General features: G+C 42.2%; 1 protein-coding gene across 1 annotated transcript in view; it reads left to right on the top strand.

The window, feature by feature from the left end:
* The window catches only part of LOC126203155 (lysosome membrane protein 2-like), a 426,168-nt gene that overhangs the window by 284,947 nt on the left and 115,840 nt on the right, over positions 1–25,381 (top strand). Inside the window, exons 5-6 of the mRNA XM_049937397.1 lie at positions 169–313; positions 7,081–7,290. Of these exons, the coding sequence (XP_049793354.1) occupies positions 169–313; positions 7,081–7,290 (355 nt within the window). The remainder of the gene's footprint in view (positions 1–168; positions 314–7,080; positions 7,291–25,381) is intronic.

The following is a 25,381-nucleotide window of genomic DNA, read 5'->3' as shown; positions in this document are numbered from 1 at the left end:
TTTTTTCTGAAGATCAATTTAAGCATTAATGTAAATGGACTATGGTGAAAGACCTATTCTACATGAAGTATGGGTACACTTTTTTTCTATTTAAGTCCTGATAAAATTTAGTAACAATACTAATGACGGTGTATATTTATTTACAGTTCTTCGAACTTTCCGTTTCAGGGAGATTTCCAAAAAGACTGATATCAAATTCGGTGACAACGACACCACTATAACCTACAGGCTGAACAACACGTACGTCTTCGTCCCAGAAGAGTCAAACGGCACGCTGAACGATACAGTCATCGTCGCCAACATGCCGCTTATGGTGAGACACGACTTCCTTCTCTGACCACTAAATTGTTTAAGGCTATCTCTAGGTACATTGTAATGTTAGGTACATTAGACCAATCATCACAAAACTATTCCACTTAGTTTCATAATTGAAACAGCAACCAGCCCTAAGTATGGCTTGGCAGGATTTATTTGACTCAAACCATGACCGATTTCAGATTTTTTATAAATCCATCGTCTGATGGTTGTTTACTCGCTGGGACCTCGTTTCGTAGTTAATGTTTACAAAACAAGGCACCCGCCAGAAAAGAACGAAACTCGTAAATACCATGAGAAGATGGATTTGTAGAAAATCAGAAACGGGTAGTGATTTGATCCAAATAAGCCATTCTTGTGGCTGGTTGCTGTTTCAATTATAGACGTTATTGCGTTACACCAACGGTTCTCAAAATGTCAATTTTTCACCAAATAGCGGTATCGTAATTGCTACCCAAGAAAAGTCAAATATGCGAGATAATCTCAGACTTCCAGAAGATTTAAGTTGACAGTTGTCAATATTATCGAACAATGAGTTCAATAAGCCATTGTTGCAAAATACTGATCAGAATCACTGATAGAAAAACGGAGAAATTCGTGAAAGCCGGTCTCTGATAGATGAGTTAGCGGTCGGGAGAAATGTAGGAAAACGTAAGGCCGAGCTTACCTAACGATTTATCCTCGAAGATAGGTTTGAAGAAAGACAAATCTACGTGTACAGAATTAGTGGGTTTACAGAAAGATGGTAAAAAATGTTGACTTCAACGACTCTGTGAAATTCTGAAGTTAGCAGAGTAACATACACAGAGCAGAAAATTGTTTGTACATAAATCGGACTGCAATTACGGGAGTGGGGCATAAAAGAGAAGCAGTAACTGAAAAGTGAGCCTTAAATATTGTAGACCGTCCTCGGCATCATTCGGTAAGTACTTCAAGCTGGCATCAAATGAAATAAAGGACAAATTCTAAAAGGGAATTAATGTTGGAGAAAAAAATTAGAAACTAAGGTTTGCTGAGGACTTAATTGACAGTGGATAAAGGATTTGGAAGAGCAATTGTGTGGAACGGGTAGTGTCCTGAAACGAGGCAAGACCAACATCAACAAATGAAAAACCGAGTAAGAAACGTAGTCGAATTTCATCAGCCGATGTTCATACAATTTGATAGGAAATCACATACTACATGTATTCATAGAGTTGGCCGATTTTTGCGGTAAAATAATTGAAGGTAGGCGAAGTAGGGATGGTATAAAATCAAGTAACAGAAAGAAAAATTCGGTAACAACTAATATAGATTTGTTTCGTGGGCCTTCCTGAAAATATTTATATGGAATGTCGCCTTCAACGGAAATGAAACGTGGACGATAAGCAGTTCGGACGAGAATAGAAACTTCTGAAATGATTCGCTATAAAAGAATATTGAAAGTCGTACGGGTAGGTGGGGCACCTTAGATACTAAATCGGACTTGGGGAGGGAGGGATGGAAGAGAGAGAACGAGAATTATAGCCCAATTTGATCAAAGGCAGGTATCTGTCGATATGACGCATCCTGACTCACGAAGGTATCACCAGTTTGGGAGGGGGGGGGGGGGGGGGAAGAGGCAGTAAGCATATCGATATGTATGTAGTTTGCTGTAAAAATCCTAAGGCTGACACTTGCACAGGATACAGTAGTGTGAAAAGCTGCATGAAACAAGTCTTCGGACTGAAGAAGAAGAAGAAGAAGAAGAAGAAGAAGAAGAAGAAGACCATAAGGTGTCCTGAATTTTTTTTCGTTCCGTTCCTGTTACTAATAACAAAACTGTGTTTTTCCTGTGGTATAACTCCTTTTCTTATCAAACTGATTTCGTCCAGTACTTCAATTCCATCTCTTACGTCCTTAGGTGCGATACACGGCCTACAACTTAACAAGCCTCAAGGACACTGCCTACCTAGCCACGCAGGAGGAAATAAATCGCAGTTGCATGTGGTAATAGAAGTCGGAGCGTGTGTACAGTATCGACAACTAACCGAAAGGATCGTGCAAATAAATCAGCTTCACAAAAAGGAATTCTCCGCAGAAAAATGTGTGTCAATGAGACCAGTGCTGTACAAATGCAACCTACATTAAAAGAAATGAGAATTACTGAGTTTTCTCTCACATTACGCCTCTTGGGGGGGAAGTATTAGTTGTGTCGCTTCCCGCAGACGTACGTCTACAGATAGTGAAGGAACTGCCGCAAACGAACTACAGTTGTCAGTTATTACTCAAAAGAATTAGCAGTCCTAAATCACAATCACTAACGTGGTTATCGAACAAAATTCGATCATTGCAGCCCATTTGTGAATAAACAGTTGAACATGAACAATGTTTACAAGAATTTAGGAACTGTAGTTTTAAGGACCACCAAACCGTGTGCAAGAAAGGTGTGTATCTCGGAGCATCAGCGCACAGCTAGTCTGATCCAGGAGCGGTGGTGGGGCCACGGATAACAAACGTCTCCCGCCATACAATTTTAACTCACTTGCCTATAGTAACAGAGCCCATAACAATGAACTGAGGAGTTATCATGCTACGGTTTAGAAAACCCATTTTTTCTGTTTGAAAGAACAGTCAGGTAATTCAGTCGCCTGGTCACGATGGCGACTGCTTGTGTTACTCAGCGATACAGTGGACACAAATTCCGTACCTGCTGCATAACTCGTCATATTCAGTGCGACCAAAATTCATCCTCACAGGTGAAAGTGTTACTTCACATTGTGGTAATGCGATTTGAGTGTAGCCATGTTTGTTTCACCAGCATTCTTAAGCGAATAATGTTGCCACAATTTCATTGAACGACCCCGATTAGTGGATATATATTCCTTCGCATTTCCTAGAGTCTACAGTTGGCTGTTGTACCAAGGCAGTTCCTTCATGAAGGCTAAACACGTCTCCCGCCACAGTGTGAGCCATAGTGAGCGCTCTCGACATAATCCTTCCTTCTCCGCCGATTCATTCTAGTGAGCTTTCACAACACAATCCTTCCTTCCCCGCCAATCCAGCGGAGGACCACCTAATTAATCTTATCAGTCCACCTAATTTTCAGCATCCTTCTTTAACACCGCAACTCAAATGCTTAGATTCTCCTCTTTTTCTACGAGGGCGTTCTGAAAAGAAAAGCGTCCGAATTTTTTATTCTCTTCTAAATATCCGTTGAACCATTAAACGTCGTACATATTACTCGGTTGACTTTACCGCTTCGCAATTGCTATCCTCTGCGTGGGGTGTAATGTAGCTGTGGCGATCCGTTGTAACACCCCACCCGTCACTTATCTGGTTTTGGCGTGTGTTCACCCCAGCTAATTGACTAACAAATCAACAGAGAGGGCAAAACTGCCGCAATATCGGATAACGCAAAATAAAGTAATAATGCCCTGTGACTCCTGATTGAACTGCAGTGGCAGTGTTGACATTGATTCATAATTGATCACTTTTAATTAAAAAGGGGTGCACATTGATGATATATTCAGCTATTGAACACCAGATGCAAATGTTGAACATAAAATTAATTAATAAAGTGACTTGGGATTTCAACTACTTGATTGAAAACACATGCAATCGATTAGCACAAATTTATTTTAACTCCTGACCTTCAATAATCACATTACAATACTCACCTATGAGGCAATGGTAATAAATTGCGTTTGCATGGAGTAAAGCGCGATAGCTAAAAAGTAATTCCTATCAACTGACCCAGGCGTAATATGAAGTACGAGAAGAATTCTGCAATACACGGCCCATGAAACCCTCGAGGAAATCTTGCCGACGTGATCCAACAAATTAATCAGTGGCCGGAGCGGGCGCAATATCACCGAATACAGCGTGGAGGAGCGGTGTCGTTGTGCGGACGTCAGCCCACCTCGTGCTGCTGCAAGGCTGCGCTCGTCTATTCACTCCTAGCTATCTTGCTCAGTACATAGCTGAACCAAAACTTCATATCTCCAAGCTCAATCGTTCCATTTGCTAAGTCCTAAACTGCAGAGATGCTCACTCTTTCTCAGGCAAGCTGAGTAAAGAACGCCACATCCGCACCCTAGGCAAGCTCGGAACAGAAAAACACTATGGAGACTTCTCACAGTCCGCTCTTTGCCTCGGTTTCCCCTCCAGCAAAATCACTTACGCTAATTGCAGCACAAGTCGCGTTAATTATGTGTCTCTTCCCAGCGCCGACCAATGCCTGCTCTGGGAAGTGAACAAATTCCCACAAAACCTCCCTTCCTCTCACCTTATGCTATTTAGCTCCTGCCAGGCCACCCATCAAGGTTAGCGTCTGCACAAACACCAATTTTTCCGGAATTCTGACTCCCAGGAGAGTACTTCAAATTCCTTGGTCCCACGTTCCCATTGGAGGCCAGCGTATTTCATTCTGTTGCTCTTCACCTGATTTACTTCAGACTGCGGACCATGAATACAGTGTGAAGTTGCTATAGTCACGAACACGCATATGTTGAGCTCTGTTGACCACTCCACCATAGCTTTGCGCGGCTTTCTCGCAAGTTTCACTGAAAACAGGATGACAGACATTTATCAACAGGCATACAAGTTCTCCATCTCGCTTCCCTTCGCCACTCCCCCGCCGGCCACGGTCAATCCTGAATACTTCCCTGGGATAAACTAACCTCCAGTAAATCGACGCATTTCCACAAAGTTTTCATGTCGTGTGAATTACTTTAAAACCATCACCAGACATCAATTATTCCAATACGTCCATACTATACCCTCTACAAGATGCATTCTGCCTTGTCAGTCATTTTTGCTCAGCCCTACAGTTCGCTCAACGTGAGTTAGGTGATCTTTAATGACTTCATGTAAGGGACATAGTTCTTGCCATCTTACACCATAAGAAACAGTGTGCTGTAATAGTGTTACGAACTCAGTGAGTACGTCTGCACATCGCGCACCCTTTTCTTCAGCATGACAGTGCCAGACAGCACACAAGCGCTGAGACGTCTTCAACAATCTGACGCCTTAGGATCACTGTCATCGATCATCCTCCATGCAGTCCTGACTGGCCCTATCAGATTTTCGTCTGTTCCCGAGACTGAAACTACACGTTCGAGGAATTTACTTTCAGTGATCAAGCACTACAAGCAGATGTGAGGTTGTGGCTCCGTCAACAATCATTCTTCAGTCACGGTATAAACAAACTGGTCTCAGGAGAAATGTGCTAGACGACAGGGATTGGAAATTAATACATATGTGTGAAGAATAAAGACGTAGAATGTTAATAACGCTTTTCTTTTTTTAGAAATCTTAGAAGCTTCCAGAAAAAATTCGGAGCCATTACTTTTCAACTTGGCATCATAGTTTCACACAGTCCATGATTGACTACCATTACATTTATGTGCTCCAGACGTACATTCTCAGAAACTTCCCCCTCATATCAAGGCCTGTTTGTGACACTAATGGAGCTTTTTTTGGTCAGCAACGCCCTGTTAGTCTGTGCTTATCCGCCTCTTATACCCTCCTTGCTTTGCCCCCAATTTTTTCACTTCAGAGTTGGGGTAATGTCTCCACTTTTTCTGTTATATATGGTCCGAAATTTGGTAAGTTTATCTGTAATCTCATGTCTGCTACTCCTCTAAACTTTCATTTGTTTATTCTGTATGTATTCAATAGGTAACTCAATTCTGTCTCGCTTCTACTGATGACAGCAATATCATCTGTGAATGTCATTTATAGCCTTCTGGATGTTAAGTCCGACCTGTTAGGCAAAACTGATTTTTATTGTACCCACATATGTTTCAGCACGTCTGAGCCATTAGTATTCTTTTAATTGAAAACAGTGAAACGTGAACATACTTTCAGTGATGATTAATCAATGAAAATTATACTTAAACAACAGTTGTTTTTGTCATTACCTTAATTTCACAGTCTATGCTTATGTAGGACCGTTCGTGTATCACGATGTACTGGAGGCTTGTCAGCTGCAACGAACTTCATGTTTAAAACGTAACGTCCTTGCGTAAAGATATTTCGCGATTATATTTGGTATTACTCATGGTTTTTCTTTCCCAGATAGTTTTATTTCTGCGTTCTCATGAGTCACTGAAAATCACGTACAAATGCTACATGTATTTTCTAGAATATTGTTTGTAACGAACTCTCTCCATTTCTCTGAATATTGCAGTGTATTCATTCCTCTATTGTTAGTTTATGGAATAGGCTGTGGCTGGATTTTCTTATTTTTAAATCTGTTCGTATTGTAGTTGATTGGTGATTGTGGGCCATTAGGTGGGTAGCAGTTGTCCTAGTGAACGTGAGTTCATATATGCCTGATCTGCTAAATTTGACTCTGAGTGTTTCTGGTGTTCCGAGCACTCTCTGTGCTACGTCGTCTGTCCTGTACCCCTATTTGAAGCCCACACACACACACACACACAAATTTGTTCGCAAAATGGGCAAAATATTTAAAAAAAGCTTCAAATAGGGGGTAGGACGGACGACGTAGTACAGAGAGTGCTCGAAACACAAGAAACACCCAGATAAATTTAGCGGATAAGGCGTATATGAAGTCTCGTTCACCAGGACAACTGCTACCCTCCTAATGGCGAGCGCATGCTCCGTTGTCCTGCATGCGTTTAATGTCTGTGTGTTGTGTTATTCTGTGTTAAGTTAGACTGTAATTTTTTATCTCAGTCCGTTGTATCTTCCGAAACGAGTATGTGAAACGTAAGTTTGTGCCAAGTTCAGTTGCGCGCCTTCACGCCTGTGTAAGAGACTGCTCCCCCGGTGACTTTGCAGACGGCGTTCGCGCGCATGCAGGACGCGGGCTTGCTGGCGCGCCTGGCTCTGCGGAGCGGCATGAGGGCGCTGCAGGCGCAGCCCTTCCACAGCCTCACGGCGCACCAGCTGTTCTGGGGCTACAAAGATAAGCTCATCAACACCATCCAGACTGTCATGGGGCCCTTCAATCCCGCCATGAGGAACCTCAAGGTCGGCCTGCTCCAGACGGTGAGTGCCCTCACACCAAGCTACTTTCGGAGGATCCAAACTCGGCTGCAGCCACAAAATCGTGTACAAGCTTTATTGAAAGAAATATGACAATTACATCTACATCTACATGGCCACTCCGCAATTGACATTCAAGTGCTTGACAGAGGGTTCATCGAACCACAATCATACTATCTCTCTACCATTTCACTCCCGAACAGCGCGCGGGAAAAACGAATACCTAAACCTTTCTGTTCGAGCTCTGATTTCTCTTACTTTATTTTGATAATCATTCCTACCTATGTAGGTTGGGCTCAACAAAATATTTTCGCATTCGGAAGAGAAAGTTGACCGAAATTTCGTAAATAGACCTCGCCGCGACGAAAAACGTCTTTGCTTTTATGACTTCCATCCCAATTCCCGTATCATATCTGCCACACTCTCTCCCCTATTACGTGGTAATACAAAACGAGCTGCCCTTTTTTGCACCCTTTCCATGTCCTCCGTCAATCCCACCTGGTAAGGATCTCTCACCGCGCAGCAACATTCTAACAGAGGACGAACGAGTGTAGTGTAACCTGTCTCTTTAGTGAACTTGTTGCATCTTCTAAGAGTCCTATCAATGAAATGCAACCTTTGACTCGCCTTCCCCACAATGTTATCTTTGTGATCTTTCCAACTGAAGTTGTTCGTGATTTTTACACCCCGGTACTTAGTTGAATTGACAGCCTTGAGAATTGTACTATTTATCGACTAATCGAATTCCAACGGATTTCTTTTGGAACTCACGTGGATCACCTCACACTTCTCGTTATTTAGCGTCAACTGCCACCTCCCACACCATACAGCAATCGTTTCCAAATCGCTTTGCAACTGTTACTTGCCTTCGGATGACCTTACTAGACGGTAAATTACAGCATTATCTGCGAATAACCTAAGAGAACTGCTCAGATTGTCTCCCAGGTCATTTATATAGATCAGGGACAGCAGAGGTCCCAGGACGCTTCCTTGGGAACACCTGATATCACTTCAGTTTTACTCGATGATTTGCCGTCTATTACTACGAACTGCGACCTTCCTGACAGGAAATCACGAATCCAGTCGCACAACTGACACGATACCCCATAGGCCCGCTTGTGAGGAACGGTGTCAAAAACTTTCCGGAAATCTAGAAATACGGAATCAACTTGAGATCCCCTGTCGATAGCGCCCATTACTTCGTGCGAATAAAGAGTTGCACAAGAACGATGTTTTCTGAAACCATGCTGATTACGTATCAATGGATCGTTACCTTCGAGGTGATTCATAATGTTTGAACACAGTATATGCTCCAAAACCCTACTGCAAACAGACGTCAATGATATAGGTCTGTAGTTTGATGGATTACTCCTACTACCCTTCTTAAACACTGGTGCGACTTGCGCAATTTTCCAATCTGTAGGTACAGATCAATCGGTGAGCGAGCGGTTGTATTTGAGTGCTAAGTAGGGAGCTATTGTATCAGCGTAATCTGAAAGGAACCTAATCGGTATAGAGTCTGGACCTGAAGACTTGCCCGTATCAAGCGATTTGAGTTGCTTCGCAACCCCTAAGGTATCTACTTCTAAGAAACTCATGCTAGCGACTGTTCATGTTTCAAATTCTGGAATATTCCATTCGTCTTCCCTGGTGAAGGAATTTCGGAAAACTGCGTTCAATAACTCCGCTTTAGCGGCACAGTCGTCGGTAACAGTACCATCGGCACAGCGCAGCGAAGGTATTGACTGCGTCTTGCCGCTTGGGCACTTTACATACGACCAGAATTTCTTCGGATTTTCTACCAAATCTCGAGACAATGTTTCGTTGTGGAACCTATTAAGGACATCTCGCATTGAAGACCGTGCCAAATTCCGCGTGTCTGTAAATTTTAGCCAATCTTCGGAATTTCGCGTTCTTCTGAACTTCGCATGCTTTTTCCGTTGCCTCTGCAACAGCGTTCGGACCTGTTTTGTGTACCATGGGGGATCAGTTCCATCTCTTACCGGTTTATGAGGTATGAATCTCTCAATTGCTGTTGCTTCTATATCTTTGAATTTGAGCCACATCTCGTCTACATTTGCATAGTCAGTTCAGAAGGAATGGAGATTATCTCTTAGGAAGGCTTCTAGTGACACTTGATCAGCGTTTTTTAAATAAAATTATTTTCCGTTTGTTTCTGGTGGATATGGAAGAAATGGTATCGAGCCTACTAGCTACAACGACCTTGTGATCACTAATCCCTTTATCAGTCATTATGCTCTCTATTAGCTCTGGATTGTTTGTGGCTAAGAGGTCAAGTGTGTTTTCGCAACCACTTGCAATTCACGTGGGTTCGTGGACTAACTGCTCGAAATAATTTTCTGAGAAAGCATTTAGGACAATCTCGGAAGATGTTTTCTGCCTACCACCGGTTTTGAACAAGTATTTTTGCCAACATATCGAGGGAAGGTTGAAGTCCCCACCAACTATAACCATATGAGTGGGGTATTTATTTGTTACGAGCCTCAAATTTTCTCTGGACTGTTCCGCAACTATATCATCGGAGTCTGGGGGGGAGCCAATTATTAACTTATTTCGGCTGTTAAGTATAACTTCCACCCACTGTGAGGCAACGGTTGAGAATTTAGCATACTATTCAGAGGCTAACAAGACCTGAACCAGGTGACTTAGCACAGTGAACACTTCGCTCCCATATGATCCCTAAGAAAAAAAGTCGCTTCATGACAACTAATAAGCATCTGCTGCCCAATCGAAGGTGAAATATAGGTAACACAGCGAACGAGCGAGCGCAAACACTAATATATACAGGGTGTCTTACCTAACTCTGCCACCTCAAATGGCTCTGGAACAATAGATATTCAAAAACGGTTTTCACCAGCATGAACGTACGGCAGGGGCTTAGAAAACCAAATACTATATGAAATTTTAAAACGTAGACAAATACTATTTTCAACACAGACTTGTATATTTTTAAAAGTACACCCCCAATTATTTCTTAAGCAATCAGTAGCATGAAAAGTCACAAAAAATCATAGCGTTGGTTGCATCGCAATACGTCAATTATATCCCGAGAAATACCGAAGCGAATTTGACGCTTGAAATTAATGAAGCGCACAACTAACGCAGTCCTGAGACTCAAGCGTGCACCTCACGCTGCCTGTGTCAGGGGCTTACACAGTAGGAACGTTTGCACGATCCACAAATAAAAAAGTAACACGCCCTACGCAAAGTTAAGTTTTTCAAATTGTAAATGTATATATGTTCTAACGAAATGACAACTAGAGCTACAATTAGAAATAACACATTTGAATTCGCTTTGCTATACACATTTACTAGTGCCCTGTCGCCCAGAGAAACTGTATTGTTGTGCGTTACATCCAGCACAGAAAATACACCCACATCTTGACCAATGAAACTGTTTCACGTAAACATATGTTCGCAGTGCCCTCAGTTTACATCAATAAGCATTTACAGACGGATAACGAGAGTGTTGCACAGATCGTAGAGTTGCTACAGATATTGCCGCAAACGCCGCAGTAATATGTTGTTGCATATCATCTGCTGTCATTGGGGGTTCTTGATACACTCTCTCTCTCACTGCTCCCCAGAGAAAGAAGTCTAATGGCGTCAAGTCGGGGGACCGTACTGGCCATCGCACGGTACCTCCCCACTCCATCCACCTATTTGGAAATATCGCATCCAGAACGTCTATGGGAACTTCTGCATTGTGTAGGACATCCATCATGTTGGAACCACATTGATAGACGCGTTTCCAATCCACCGATGGCCGAACAGCACAATAACCCGGAAAGAGTGGTTCGGTGTGGGGCAGCGGAGGGGAGAAGTGGACTGCGGTAGTCGTCGTGGGGTTGTGAACCACTGCGGCTGCGGCGGGGGCGGAGGATCTCAGTCGTTTCTAGGCTCCCGGTTAACATATTGCTGCTGCTGCTGCTGCTGCTACTGCTACTACTACTACTACTACTACTACTACTACTACTACGATACAGCTCAAGAAGGGGCTAAACTATCCCCCTTCAGGAGTGTCATCAATGAAATATGACCCAATGATGTGTTGTCACACAATACCGCACCACACTTTAACACCCCACTGACGTAGTACGTCAATTACATCACGATTACCGACTGCCTGAGGTTCACGCTTGAATCTCAGGGCGTGCGCTGGCTGTGCGCTTCATTTATTTCAAGCGTCAACGTCGCCTTGCATTTTATCGGGATGTAATTGAAGTGTTGCGATGAAACTAATGCCATGATTTTTGTGATTTTTCATGCTATTGATTGCATACGAGTTAATATGGGGTGCCTATTTAAAAATACACACGTTTGTGTTTAAAATAGTATTTGTTTACGTTTTAAAATTTTACCTAGTATTTCGTTTCCAAAGCCTCTGTCGAACGGTCATGCTGGTGAAAACAGTTTTTGAATATCTGTTGTTCGTCTAGAATTATTTGATATTCGAGGTGGCAGAGTTAAGTGAGACACCATGTGTGTGCGTGTGCGCGCGTGCGCGTGTGCGCGTGTGTGAGAGAGTTGTTCATCGAACTAAGAAATGAAGCCTACATGTCACTGTAACATCTTATTATTAATACAGTGCACAAACTTTAAAATTAAATTATAAACTAAGCATTGTTAGATCCTGGCACACGTGGGTGGAATTGGAAATGAAATGATACTATTAGCTATGTCCACGTAAATTCCCCCCTCCCCGTCCTTTTTTCTTAACTGAAGGTTGGAATTCTTCCCCACCCACAACGACGTGGTGACTATCACAAAAGTTCTACTGTCATTTCTACGTTGTTTCAGTAGAGGACTCACCAGTACTAGTTTTGTCTGTGAGCACGTAAACCCAAATGGTGACAGAATAGTACAACAGACTAATTGAAAGAGTCCAGAGTACATGCAAGCGCAGGTAAGAGTTTATCAGACTGTGTGAATTACCTTCGACAACCAAGACTCTAACTTGAAGTAAACAACTTCGCGATCCCTTCACCATGACTCGCGGATATGCGGTTTGTTCTTACCATAATTCGAAGATTCAGGGGGGCAGTTACAGCTGACAGTTTTAAGATCAACCTCAAAACCTCAGCATCCATGAACAGCCCTGGGGAAGAGCCCTCCCACTCTGCGCAGGCATAACGTGTTCAGTTTCAGGCGAAGTGTTTCCTCTCTGCAACTCTTACAAAACGTCTATCTGCTATCCTACTGAAAATTCTTTCTTGTTCTGACACCACAGGCTTTCTCAGCCGATAGCTTTACACGTTTTGTTCTCACCAACAAAAAGTTTACAATAAGAACTTCCTTTCTACGAAACATCCTACCATGATTAACCAGTACTGCACGTCTCAAAGATGGAGGTGGAACGCAGAACGTCTCTCCCCAATTACAGTGGGTTCACGTTTCTGTCGATGACCAGGCCTATTCGTACACAGGCGCGAGTCTTCCTCTCCACCACAAAAATGATTTCGGTGAACTAACCAAGCACTGCCCTACAAAATTTAAACCTCCACTCCTGCTGACCTACTTCGAATAAAGCAAATTCACCTCTGCCTGAGTACGTCGTATTCCCCAGCCCCTTGCAGATTCATAGTTCTTTCGAAAGCATTCTTCCCTCGATTTCCCACAATGACAGCTGGCGGACTGACAGAAGTCATCTTCAGTGCTCTGTGAGACTTTCATCTGCACATGGGCCACTCTCTCGTCCGGCCACGCAGACTACCTGTCTTAGGACCAAGCCTTTCAGCTAGAAAACTTTTTAAGGGACGCTAGCCATTGGACACCCGTGCGCCTCAGGTTTCCACAGCCTGCCAACAGACCCACCTTCTAGGAAAACATCACCTGTATCTCTTACCAAATAGAAATGAAATTGAGAAGTACTTCTAAATTTAGATATCATTAGTGTTTGTTTCATAATATTTGCATTTCCATGCACAGGTAGAAATCAGAATTTAATTTGGGTTGTTTAATTTGGATATTGGGCTATTAATTAGGTTATAGAGCAGTTTCGGAAAAACTATTTCGCAACAGAATGAATTTAAAAATTGAGAGAAAGTCATACTTACGAGCTGCTGTTAAACGTTAAATACCAGTTTTGATCAACAGGTCATTTACATCTTCGTATATGGCAACGTCTTCACCGAGGTGTAAAACGTAAAAGAACATTCTGAGGCATAGAAACTCCGTTAACAGTAAAATTGATCTATATACTTGAGTGGAAAATGGCTAAGTAGGACTGGCTAGAGGAATTATATAGAAGCATATATAACTAGGGTAAAGATTACGTCTACAGGAAATTAATAGCTTTTGGAGCACAGAGAAGAGGTTGTATGAATATCAAGAGCTCAGGTGGAAAACCAGTCCTAAGCATAGAAAGGAAAGCTGAAAATTGTGAGGAATATATGGCGGGGCTATATAAGGGAAATAAACTTAAAGACAATATCACGGAAAGGAAACAGGAAGCGGATAGGGATGGGAGATGTGATAAGGCGAGGTGAATTTCACAGAGCATTGAAAGACCTAAGCCGAAACAAGGCCTCTGCAGTAGACGACATCCCCTCAGATCTGCTGATATCGTTGGCAGAACCGGCCATTAAAAAACTGTTATACCTGAAGTGCAAGATGTGTGTGTCCTCAGATACCTACAGACTTCAAAAAGAAAGCAATAAGTCAAATTCCAAAGAAAGCAGGTGCTGTAAGGTGAATATTACCGACCTATCAGTTTAATAGGTAAAGTTCGAGGAATAATGACACGAATTATTTACAGAATAATGGGAAAACTGGCAGAGGCCGACCTCTTGGGTCATCAGTTTGGATTCTGGAGAAATATAGAAACACCCAAGGTACAATACTGCTGACCCTACGACTTACCTTAGAATATAAGTTACAGTAAAGAAAACCTACGTTTATAGAATTCATAGATTTACAAAAAGCGTTAGACACTATTCACTGAAATACGCTTTCCGAAATTCTGAGGGTAAACGGGAGTAAAATAAAGGGAGCTTAAGACTGGTTAAAACTCGTACTGTACTAAGACGGCACTTTAGGAGTCAATGGACAGAAAAGTGAGTTATTTGGAAGAGAGTGAGACGGGGTTGTTTGCTATCCCCGATATTATTTTGTCTCTACCTTCTCAAGCAATAAAGGAAACCAAAGACAAATTTAGAGGAGTTACAGTTCAAGGGGAAGAAATAAAAGTTAGTGGTTTACTGATGTCATATCCCTGTTGGACAGTAAATGACTGGGGAGAGCAATGGAATGGATATTGTCTTGAAAGGACGATATAATATGAACGTGAATGAAAACAAAACAAGGATAATGGAATGTAGTCGAATTAAATCAGGCGGTGTTGAAGTAGAGAGGATAAAAAACGTACACTGGCAATGGCAAGAAAAGCGTTTCTCAAAAAGATAATTTCTTAACGTCGACTAGAATTTGTTAAGAAGTCTTCTTCTGAAGGTATTTGTCTGGAGTGTAACCTTATAAGTAAATGAAATGTGGTGCTAGAGATTGTTGCTGAAGATTAGAAGCGTACAGCACGTACCAGATGAGGAAGTACTGAATCGAATTCGATAGAAGAGAAATTGACATAAATTGAGTGAAAGAAGGCTTTTATTGACAAAACACATAATGAGACATCAAGGAATCGTGAATGTGTTATTGGAGGGAAGGGAGTGGGGTAAACAGGTATACCGGGATCAAGAGACTAATGACCTCAGATGTTAAGTCCCATAGTACTTAGTCATTTGAACTAATACAGTAGGCAGGTTCTAATGGATGAGAGATGCAGCAGTTATCAGAAGATGAACACACTTCGGCTGGAGTTGATGCAAAGCATCGGACGAAAGACTGTACAAACAATTAAATTTCTGCGTTGTGTTGTTGATAGTATTAATGAATTTACTGTTGGCGGAGGTTTGTCAAACAAGAATTTTTATTTAATTTTTTTACGCCGCAGTATGAATCGTGCCACGCGGGCAGATTGTAGATAGTTTAGTGGTACCTGATAATCAGTCGACTGAAATTAAAAAGGTTTATTCCGCCAGGAAATCTTCGTTTCTCCGAATCACGATTTTTTAAAAATATTTCTAAGCTGTACGCAATCACCTATACAAAATGTAACTGAAAAATCGTTTACGCATATTCTCAAATCGTCTTGCGACCCTCTCTCGCTAGTCAATAAGAGTGCTGACAGCGACAATTCCTGCCTAGCTGACTACCTCGTCAAGCTGTCAAAATACCACTAGTAGATGATTTTCACAATTGCGAGATACATGCTGGAAGTCACGAGCATCACCCTCTTATGAATATTTTTAATTTTTACACCAACCCTTAGTCATCGAAACACATACCTCTCATTTTTCGATATTGTCTCCACTTCCCCACTTCTTCTCATACATCTTTTTACACATGGTTCAGTAAGCCTGTAACCTTCCTTAGAGTGGAAGTCAGCTTCGGCGGCTCGAAGATCATGACGCATCGTTTTTTGGAGGTCCTCATGAAAGGAGCTGGCCTCGAAGGTCTTCTCACACGGAACCATTAAGACGTAAGTAGTGAGTGCGAAGTCGGAACTATATGGAGGGTTTGGGGGTGGAGGGATGGGGGGAAGGTGAAAGAAAGTGCTAAAGATTTTAGCAATCAAATTGCATAATCTCCTCCACAGTAACATGAGCATGGTTAAGTGCAGTGCACGATGAGGGTGTCTTAAGGGAGCAGAAAGCAAGTGCGGGGTGCTGAGGTTCGAGAAAATCAACCAGAATGCAATTGTTCCCATCACAGAAGACACTGCCAAAGACCTTTCCATAACATAACTCAGACTTTCATTTTTAAGGCTCATAAAAATGAAACCAACTGTCATCACGTCAAAAAAATTCGGCAATAAATAGTTTCCGTCGTTTCGAAATCTCTGGAGAAGGCTTTAGATAACTCTTATCTGAATTTTGACCAATAGGTCTCATGTTTATTGCCTGAAGACAGAAAATTTTTGATAACTTAAGCTTTGAATCATTTCCTGTACTGCATTATGTCATAATTCAAGTTTAGTTTCGATATAATCTACGTAGGCGTGTTTCACTTCTCTAATTCGTTAACTTTTATTTCCATACCTTGGAGGTCGGTATAAGGCGAACGCCAAGAAATCATTTTGGATGCCTGTGTTCCCATCGTAAGTCTTTTACCCATGTCTTATCACTGTCCATGCTGAAGTCTTTTATTTTTTTAATATATCCTAGGTTCACATAAGGCAAGTTAATATCATGATGTCAATACAAAGTAAAAAAATCTGTGGACTACGATGATACAGACGGGTTAATTACATTTTCCGAACTGTAGTTACAACTAATATTTGCCTACGACGTGAGCGTCCCGCAATGCGTGGAATGTAGATCACGAAACAGTCCTTCAGTTGGTTGTTGCAGATGATAGAGCTTTATTAACGGTGACCACAGAGTGTGGTTTCGTAACAGTATGTTAGGTACTTGCGGATACCGATGCCGTAAAACGTCTCGTCCAAGATAATTTTTAAGAAAATCCTGGTCGTGTAAATTACACTGACCTTCCTTTTTTTCTCCTGTACGTTTACTGATACATTTTTGATGTCTGTGCGTCATGTTCTGTAGGTTTTGCTTTTGTAGCTGTAAAAATATCGTACACTTTTCGTTGGTTTCCTATATTAGGCTAAATGCATAGGGATTTCTAATTTGCAGTCTTTCTCAGTTTGTCTTCGAAGCAGCTCTACAGGTGAAAGGAGTCGGGCTTCTTAAGTCTGTACATTGTGAACACGGTAGTATCACTATGCTAAAGAATGGATGTTGACTCACTGCAACTCGGTGTGCACTTTAATATTAGTTAGGAAACAATGGGCCACATCAGTACCTGTGGTAGATAGCCTATGTCTGTTACTCCTCGTCCTCTAAAGGACAATTAGAACGTCAGGAGGTTTACCCATGTACTCAAATGAGGCCTCGTCATGTAGTTAATAATCGTAAGAATTTGCGCCAGAATGCTAGTCCGATCTATATGGGTGATACTGAAGACCAGTCACGCGGGTATTGCGGTATCAACTAATCCCATCGCTACAGCTTACAGGAAACATGGTTGGTGCTGTACCACAGTCTCTGTACCGAACTATGGGCCTTCTCCCGGCTCAGAACACATCGCATCAACTGAAGTCACACTGAAAACAAAATTGTACCGGAGCTCGGTCTGAAAACGTGGCAAGGTGCCTAATACGAAACTCCACAAGTGGTTTGTAGTGGGGAAAATGCAAGGATCGTAGCAAAATTACACACCACCATCGTAACCGATCGTTGGGATAAGCAGGAACCCGCACTTCCTCGTGCCTAGAACTATTTGTTACGCTGTACCTCGGACCTTAAAGGAAAACACTTATATTTGTAAATTCCTTTTCCGTCCGCTTATGGAAGGAAGGAAAAATGATCTGTGACAAAATGTAAGCTTCTGCACGCGCTCGAATCACTGATCTTACTCTCATCGTACCTGTGGAAGGGATAATGCTGCGACAAGTTCTTCGTCGAATACAGATTCTCTGATTTGGCTCTGCATTGTGCCCCTGAAAGTAAGTTGCCTTCAGTCCAAAGAATTCCTTTTCAGTTTTCAAGGTACCTCCGTTAAACTTCAGAATGGGCCTCTCATACATTTTACGAGCATAGCAGCACTGCTGTTGTACATAATTTATCACTCCAAACACTGGAGCAGCAACTGAAATGATATTTCCCGCCTTCGACTGATGTATTAATACTTCTTCTTTTTGCTAATGTCGGCTATTAATATATTTTTGCTTAAACACAATGTTTTCAATTCTTCTACTAGGTTCCATCTATGCAAAAATTTTCAGGTAAACTTGACCCAAAAATTAGTAGTAGACGTCACTTTCCCCAGTGAGTGTCATACTCACTATTTCCAGGGTCAGGCCCTTACTTCAATCAGTATCTCTTAGAAAAGTATGGTGAGAGTAAAATTCAACAACAATAAACGAAATCTTCATTTCTTAATTTTTTGTGATGCTCATAAAGTACCCCCCACACACATTACTGAAAGTGTGCTAAAGGACATTTTCAGATTGTGGACCCTTCATAGTCAGTACCTTTTTAAGAAATAAGTTTTTAATATAATTCAACAAAAAATAATGAATTTTAGTTTTTCTTTGAGTAGACATGATGTCCCTTCCCCCTCAGTAATGCTCTTTGTTCAAAATGCTTTGGAATAGCTAGGATTTAGCTAATTGCGTAGCGTATACGTACACTGATGATAAAACCTGTTACCTGTCGTAACGGAGTTGCTGTGATTTGAGGAGGAACGTGTTTCTACCTAAACTGGTCCTAAGAGGTAAGATTTGCGATAAATGCAAGCATTGTGGCGATAAGTGTTTGGCTGAAGACAAGTAAAAGAAAGAAAATGACTCCATAGAACAGTCATTTTGTAGTTCGCCGCCTTTGTTGGCTCCGCTAATGCGCCTGGCGTTCTCGTGCACTACTGAACAGGTTCGCAAAGCTTTCAACCATGTTTTCTCGAAGAAAACTTACACAACATTTGTTACATCTATATCGTATTGCACTGGTACAAAGGAAATTGACTGTTTGCTTCCTCTGCGACGGCGGCTGTTGGCAGCACGGTGTTCCGCTGACAGACGGCATCAGGTAACCGAGCTGAAGCTAGACCCCCCCACCCCCGCACTCCGCCCCTTGTTCCGCACCGTATCAGCCAATTACGCGCCCCGGGAGCGGCGCATCCGGGCATCGACCCGCGCCCCTGGCGCCACCTGTCCCGACCGCACGCGCAGTCCCAAAGGCATAGCCTGCCCTGCCCTAGCCAGCGCCCGCCCTGTCACCTGTGGAGGCAATTTGCTAACCTCGTGACGTAGACACTGACCGCCGTGTGCTCCACAGTGCGCAATTGCTCAACATGTAAGTAGTGCCAAAACTGATCTGATTACACTGTGTAAAAGTTTCGTATGTTTATTTGCATGAAAGTCACCTCTTCATTTTCGTTTGTATGTTTTCTAATTTGAACGTTCTTCCAAGTGAATAATGCAAGTGGTACGCTACCGTAATTGCTGTCTGGTGAAAGGAGTCGCCAAATCCATCTCAAATTGTGCAGCTTACTCCACAAAAATGTGTGGCTTATGAGGAGCTGCTTGACAATTGTACCCTAACTCCCTAGGTACGGCCATTAGGCTAACTGGACTGCTAATAGCACTTTCCAACTAACAAGTGACAGCTTCTGCTGATTTCATGAGAGGTTCACAAACACCATCAGCATTTCTAAACAGTGGCTGTCAGTGTATGGCTTTCTTCGCAATTCCACTTCATAATCACATCACAAACAGTCGACTTGCGCAACTTCAGTGTGTTTCAAGTGTCCCCGATGGATTTATCTGTGATAATGTCAGAAGCTGAAGAAACGAATTAAAATTTTGGCCACAGCCTAAACTCGAACCCGGGTCTCCTTTCTTACTAGGCAGGTGTGCTAGCCATTACACCACCACCACAGCAGGATAGGTAACACAATGCACGGACTACCCTATACTGCGGCAGTAGCTAGCACACCTGACTAGTAGGCAAGGAGATGCAGGTTCAAAACCCAGTCATAGCACAAATTTGAATTCATTTCTTCGTCTTCTAACATTATCATAGATAAATTTGAGATCATATGTCTTAAGAAAAATTTAATTATATTAGACCTGATGGACTTGTTAGGCCTTGCTCAATGGGTAGTGCTCCTTTGAAGTTGCTGAGCTCTCCTGACAGTGCCATTTTTCTGTTACTGCTTCTCTACTGACAACACAATACTCCCCATCCACTTTTATACTGGCGGACCTGCCACTTGCGACGTCTAGTTATCAATTCTGCATTAATAGCAATGGCTGGATATTTCTGATCCGATAGTGTAGTGTGTTCAGATTGGTTGGACACCAAACAGCGAGGTCATCGGATCCATCAGATTAGGGAAGGAAGTTAGTCATTCCCTTTTAAAGGAATTATCCCTGCAATTGCCTGAAGCACTTTAGGGAAATCACGGAATACCTGAATCAGGATGGCCGGACATCGGTTTGAACCGTCGTTCTCCCGAATGTGACTCCAGTGTGTAAGAGGTATGCGCTGCCTGCAATAGGCAAGGCATAGGAGAGTCTCTGACCAGAGAGCAGTATGTTGTTAGTTGTTGCTTGTCGCTAGTCTGCAGTTGTCTGCGGTAGTCTGCGCGTGTCTGCGCTTGTCTGCAGTCTGCTATGGTCGGGACTCTGGAGGCTGAGTATTATTGTACAAGGTAAAGAAGCAGCCTCGCGCATATCTAGTAATGTATGTAAATAGTCATCAAATTTAAGGCATTTTTATAAAAAAATCTGACAATTTACATACATTACTAGATATGCGCGAGGCTGCTCCTTTGCCTTATACAATAATACTCAGCCTCGAGAGTCCCGACCAGAGCAGACTGCAGACAAGCGCAGACAACTGCAGACTAGCGACAAGCAACAACTAACAACATACTGCTCTCTGGTCAGAGACTCTATGCCTTGCCTATTGCAGGCAGCGCATACCTCTTAAAAGTGTGCTAACCATTGCACCACCTCGCACTATACACTCTGTTCAGGTGTCTTCCATTTCGAAACTATTCAATTCTCTCACCACTGTAATGCTGGCTGTGTTTCCAATGGTATGGAATTAAAGGTCTTTTGAAGTTGGAAGTGAGATGTTCACGAAACAAGGTCGCTTCACAGACCTCAAGAGAATACTACAGTCACGAAATCTAAGGTTTAGAATTAATGAACAATAATAAAGTTATCCTGCTTCTTCTAATCTCTTCGATTGATTAAATACCTGTTATCTTCATGTAAATGGCTCATCAGACCCAAAGTCGTTGTTGCAGAGCGGAAAAGTTCGGTGACACCAGGACGTGTTGTTTAGTTTTGATACGAGCATTCATAAGTGATAACTGGACTTGGTAAAGAACACTAGAGTGCAGATTATTAATAAAAAGGACGAATCACACTGCTAGAGAATAAGAACACAGTTATGCTGAGCTCCGATATTATTCAACTAACAATGTAAGATCACATAATATAAAAGAAGTCACCTTACAAGATGGCAGTCGGAACAACAAAGAGAGAGGGAGATGATGATTCATCTTACTTCACTTCTCCTAAAAAAAAAGATAAAACCGGAAAACGCTGTCAATTTATTGCGTAGAGATAAATTATGTTTCAGACACCTCTGAGACAACGAAATTTGATTATTCTCTACACCACGTCGTCGTCATATCATCCAGCCCGTCACGTGCAGCCTTTCGTTGATCTCAGGAGTCTACAATTACTCATTGTGCAAACATTGCTTAGTAATTACGATGTCCACGTTATCTGTTAAGGCTATTGATTCCCGACTTAGGATGTGATAAATCCATTAACAGCTTCATCACAATATATAAGGCGTTAAACTACGTATACAAAATTTCAGTGTGTTCAGAGGAGAAAATAATTCTTTTTCTGTAACGGAAATCTTACAGGGGCGCCGTTTCTCATTAGGATTCCATGAAGTTGTTAACGCTATCGAAGTTCAGAGAGTGTTCAAGCAGCCCTGTAACAAATTTTGTTTGAGATGTTGCTGAAAATGTCCTATGGGTTTCTTTTTGTGGAGGAAGATCAAACGCTTGGTGTATGAATAGTTTGACAAGGCGTACCACCGCTGCTTCTACATCTACATCCATACTCCGCAAGCCACCTGACGGTGTGTGGCGGAGGCTTAATGATAAACCACGTCCTCACATCGTAAATATCGTTGCGCAGAAGTTAGGCAAACTTAAGTGGGAGACACTCGATAGCCCGCCTAGTGCTGATCCCTCCCCCATGCAATTACCACGCCACTGATCCTTTAAAAAGACCCTTGACGGGTCGGCGATTCCTGTCGGACGAGCATGTGTAGTGAGAAGCTACGGATTACTTCAGGTAGCAGCTCACGGTGATTCACCGAACAGTTAACTTCAACCACGTGCTTCCGAAGGACGATTGTCTGAGTGACAATGCGATTTTGCCGGAGTGGCATACAAATTCTGGACTGCAAGGCCTTCCAAAGGAAACTTTTTGGTCGATCCCTTATATTCTAATTTTCAATCATACGACGAAAAAGTGAGACGCACTATCGACATTCAAACAGGCCGTCGATAGGCGTAAACTATCGGTATATCGATAGAAATATCAGCTATCGCCTATCCCTACTTCAGCCAAGACCAACTATTGTACACTGCTGGCCTTATTGGAGCTCAGTTCTTTTATTAATCAGTTCAGCACCTATTCCAGTTAAATTTAATGCAAGTGCTGTCGTTCACTGTTAATGTTTTATGTGCTGTCGTTCACTGTTAATGTTTTATGTGCTGTCGTTCACTGTTAATGTTTTATGTGCTGTCGTTCACTGTTAATGTTTTATGTGCTGTCGTTCACTGTTAATGTTTTATGTGCTGTCGTTCACTGTTAATGTTTTATGTGCTGTCGTTCACTGTTAATGTTTTATGTGCTGTCGTAACAGTGTCTACGTTTGGATAAGTCAGTGACAAGAACGAAGTGGAAAACCTATTTTGATTCGTCAACTAGCTGTACAAGTTAAAAATACGTACGCCGTATTACAATAGCCTAATTACCTATCTATAGCAGTTGAATGTTTCCACTAGTGTAGTTATTTGGCGACCGGTACAACTTTGGGGCTGCAATATTTCACAAGGAAGTGGAGCAGTAAAGATAATTTCAGATAACATTAAATTAAAATCGGGGAATAAAAATGCTCTTGGATTTTCCTACGAAGCCCAAAAACTGCGTTGACCAACAAAAATATCGTTCGGACAACAATGGTTGCATTTCTTTAAAACATTTGCACACAGCTATATCGTTACTAGCCCAAACAGTAAAATATCGCTCGATCTAGTCACCCGAATGGTGCTATGTTATGAAAACGGATTCAGATACGGAACTTGCGGGAGGAGTTTGTGGATAGCCGAAGGTGCATGTAATAACAGGACATACTATGTAGCTCATTAGTTTCTAAAAGATTTTTTAACAAGCGACATGAATTTGTCAAAGCTGACTACGCTCTTCCTCCCCGCCGCCTGCACCTCTTCGTCCAAAATCTATTTATAACTGGAGCCACGAATTACTTGCACAGTTAAATCTTAAAATATTTATGCATTTAGGCACTATCAAATGATATAACATGCATAATTAAAGAGAAACATGCAATCTCAACACTCCATCTTTTATTGTGATGCAGTTTTTTTTAAACAATGTAAAACATTCAGATTTTCCGACGGGGGCGCTGTTCCTGGATCCAGGAAGCTGGTTCGAATACATCTTCTGGCAACATTGAAATTGGATTTATGTTGTTTCCCATTTTCAGTTTAGTCAAATGCCAGAGTCTCTCTTACTGTAGGCTAGCGCCAGTTCCTTGCGAATTCATTTTTCCTAGTAGACTCTAAGTCACTTAAGGATGCAGCCTCTCTGCTTCAATGAAAAGAGCTCCATCGAAGGCTAGACGAACATCTCTTCGTAAAGTCCCAGCACAAAAACCATATTTACATAGGAAGATGGCTAGCGATAGTCATTTCGTACTCCGCGTCTGTGCATAAAGACGGCTCATTTGTGGAATGGCGATATACACTGAGGTGACAAGTCATGGGACAGCGATATGCACACAAGGAGACGAAAGTAGCATCACGTACGCAAGATATAACGGGAGGTGCATTGTCGGACTGTCACTTATATTTGGGTGATAAAGGGCGAATTAAATCTTCAGGGGATCCACAGTGCCGATAGTGTCACGAGTACCAAATTTCAGGCATTACCTCTCAGTACGGACATCAGTGCCCGACGTCCTTCACTTAACGACCGAGAACAGCGGCGTTCGCGTAGTGGTGTCACTGCTAACAGACAAGCAACACTGCGTAAAATAACTGCAGAAATCAATGTGGGACGTACGATGAACGGATCTGTCAGGGCAGTGCGGAAGATTTCCGTATTCTTTTAACAATTTTTTACAACTGTGCTTAACCTGACACACAATATTTTTTTTTTTTTTTAGCGCAACGCAATCTGACTTTCAAAATCTCTAGAAGAGAATGGCCCTGACTAACATTAAACTATCTCTTTCACAAATCACTTACCTCACAAAAATCTTCGCTGCTCAAGCTACTGCAATACAGCGAGCGCCACTACTGCCAGCTAAATAAAAGATTCAAACTATGGAAGGCACTAACTACTGATAGGGATAGTTAGCAAATGAAAGATATTAATAGAGAACAAAGAATGTATTTACCTTGATATCATCATATATACAGCAGTTCATGACAAATTACAAAACTCCGCCACCTCTCTCCCCACATCCACCACTGCTGGCGGCTCACCTCCAACTGCCCAACGCTACGCGCTGTTAACAGCCCAGCTGCCCAACACTACAATGGCGAGTATTACAACAATGCAAAGCAGCCACAGACTGCACACGGCACAGCCAGTGATTTTTATACAGAGGTGGCGTTACCAATAAAAAAACCTAAACAGCCTACTTACATAGCCCCCATGCTCCCCACAAAAAATTTTACAAATTTTGTTTGGGCAGTGGCCAATACATATTTGTTAAAATTTTTCATAATCGTAATTACAATAACAAAGAAATCAAATGCACACACTTATTGATACAATGTTGGTCAAAAGCTACAATTTTCTCACAGTCCATAAAGATAGTCAATCGTTCATCACGGTAAAATAGTAGTGTTTTTCTCAAAGTCTGAGCAGTAGAAGAAAATGCACACGAAAGTAGTGGATTTCCATGCAGTCGTGAAGAAGTAGCGTTGTCCTTCCAACGGAAAGACAGTGCTGACTCTTGACATGCTGACAGGTAATGGGCCACAACAGAGCAAACCCACAGCGGAGTCAGTCGAAGTTTTGAAGAGTATTGGTGGGTAGGTCATCACAGAGCAGACCCACTGTAGTCCTGGTAGAGATTACGGTATTGGTGGGCCACCAGAGGTGCAGACCCACTGCAGTCCTTGTAGAGATGGCCAGCAGCCATCTGTTGTGACTGTGCAG

This window comes from Schistocerca nitens, chromosome 9, assembly GCF_023898315.1.
Source record: "Schistocerca nitens isolate TAMUIC-IGC-003100 chromosome 9, iqSchNite1.1, whole genome shotgun sequence".
NCBI lineage: Eukaryota > Metazoa > Arthropoda > Insecta > Orthoptera > Acrididae > Schistocerca > Schistocerca nitens.
This window is presented reverse-complemented; position numbering and strand designations above follow the sequence as displayed.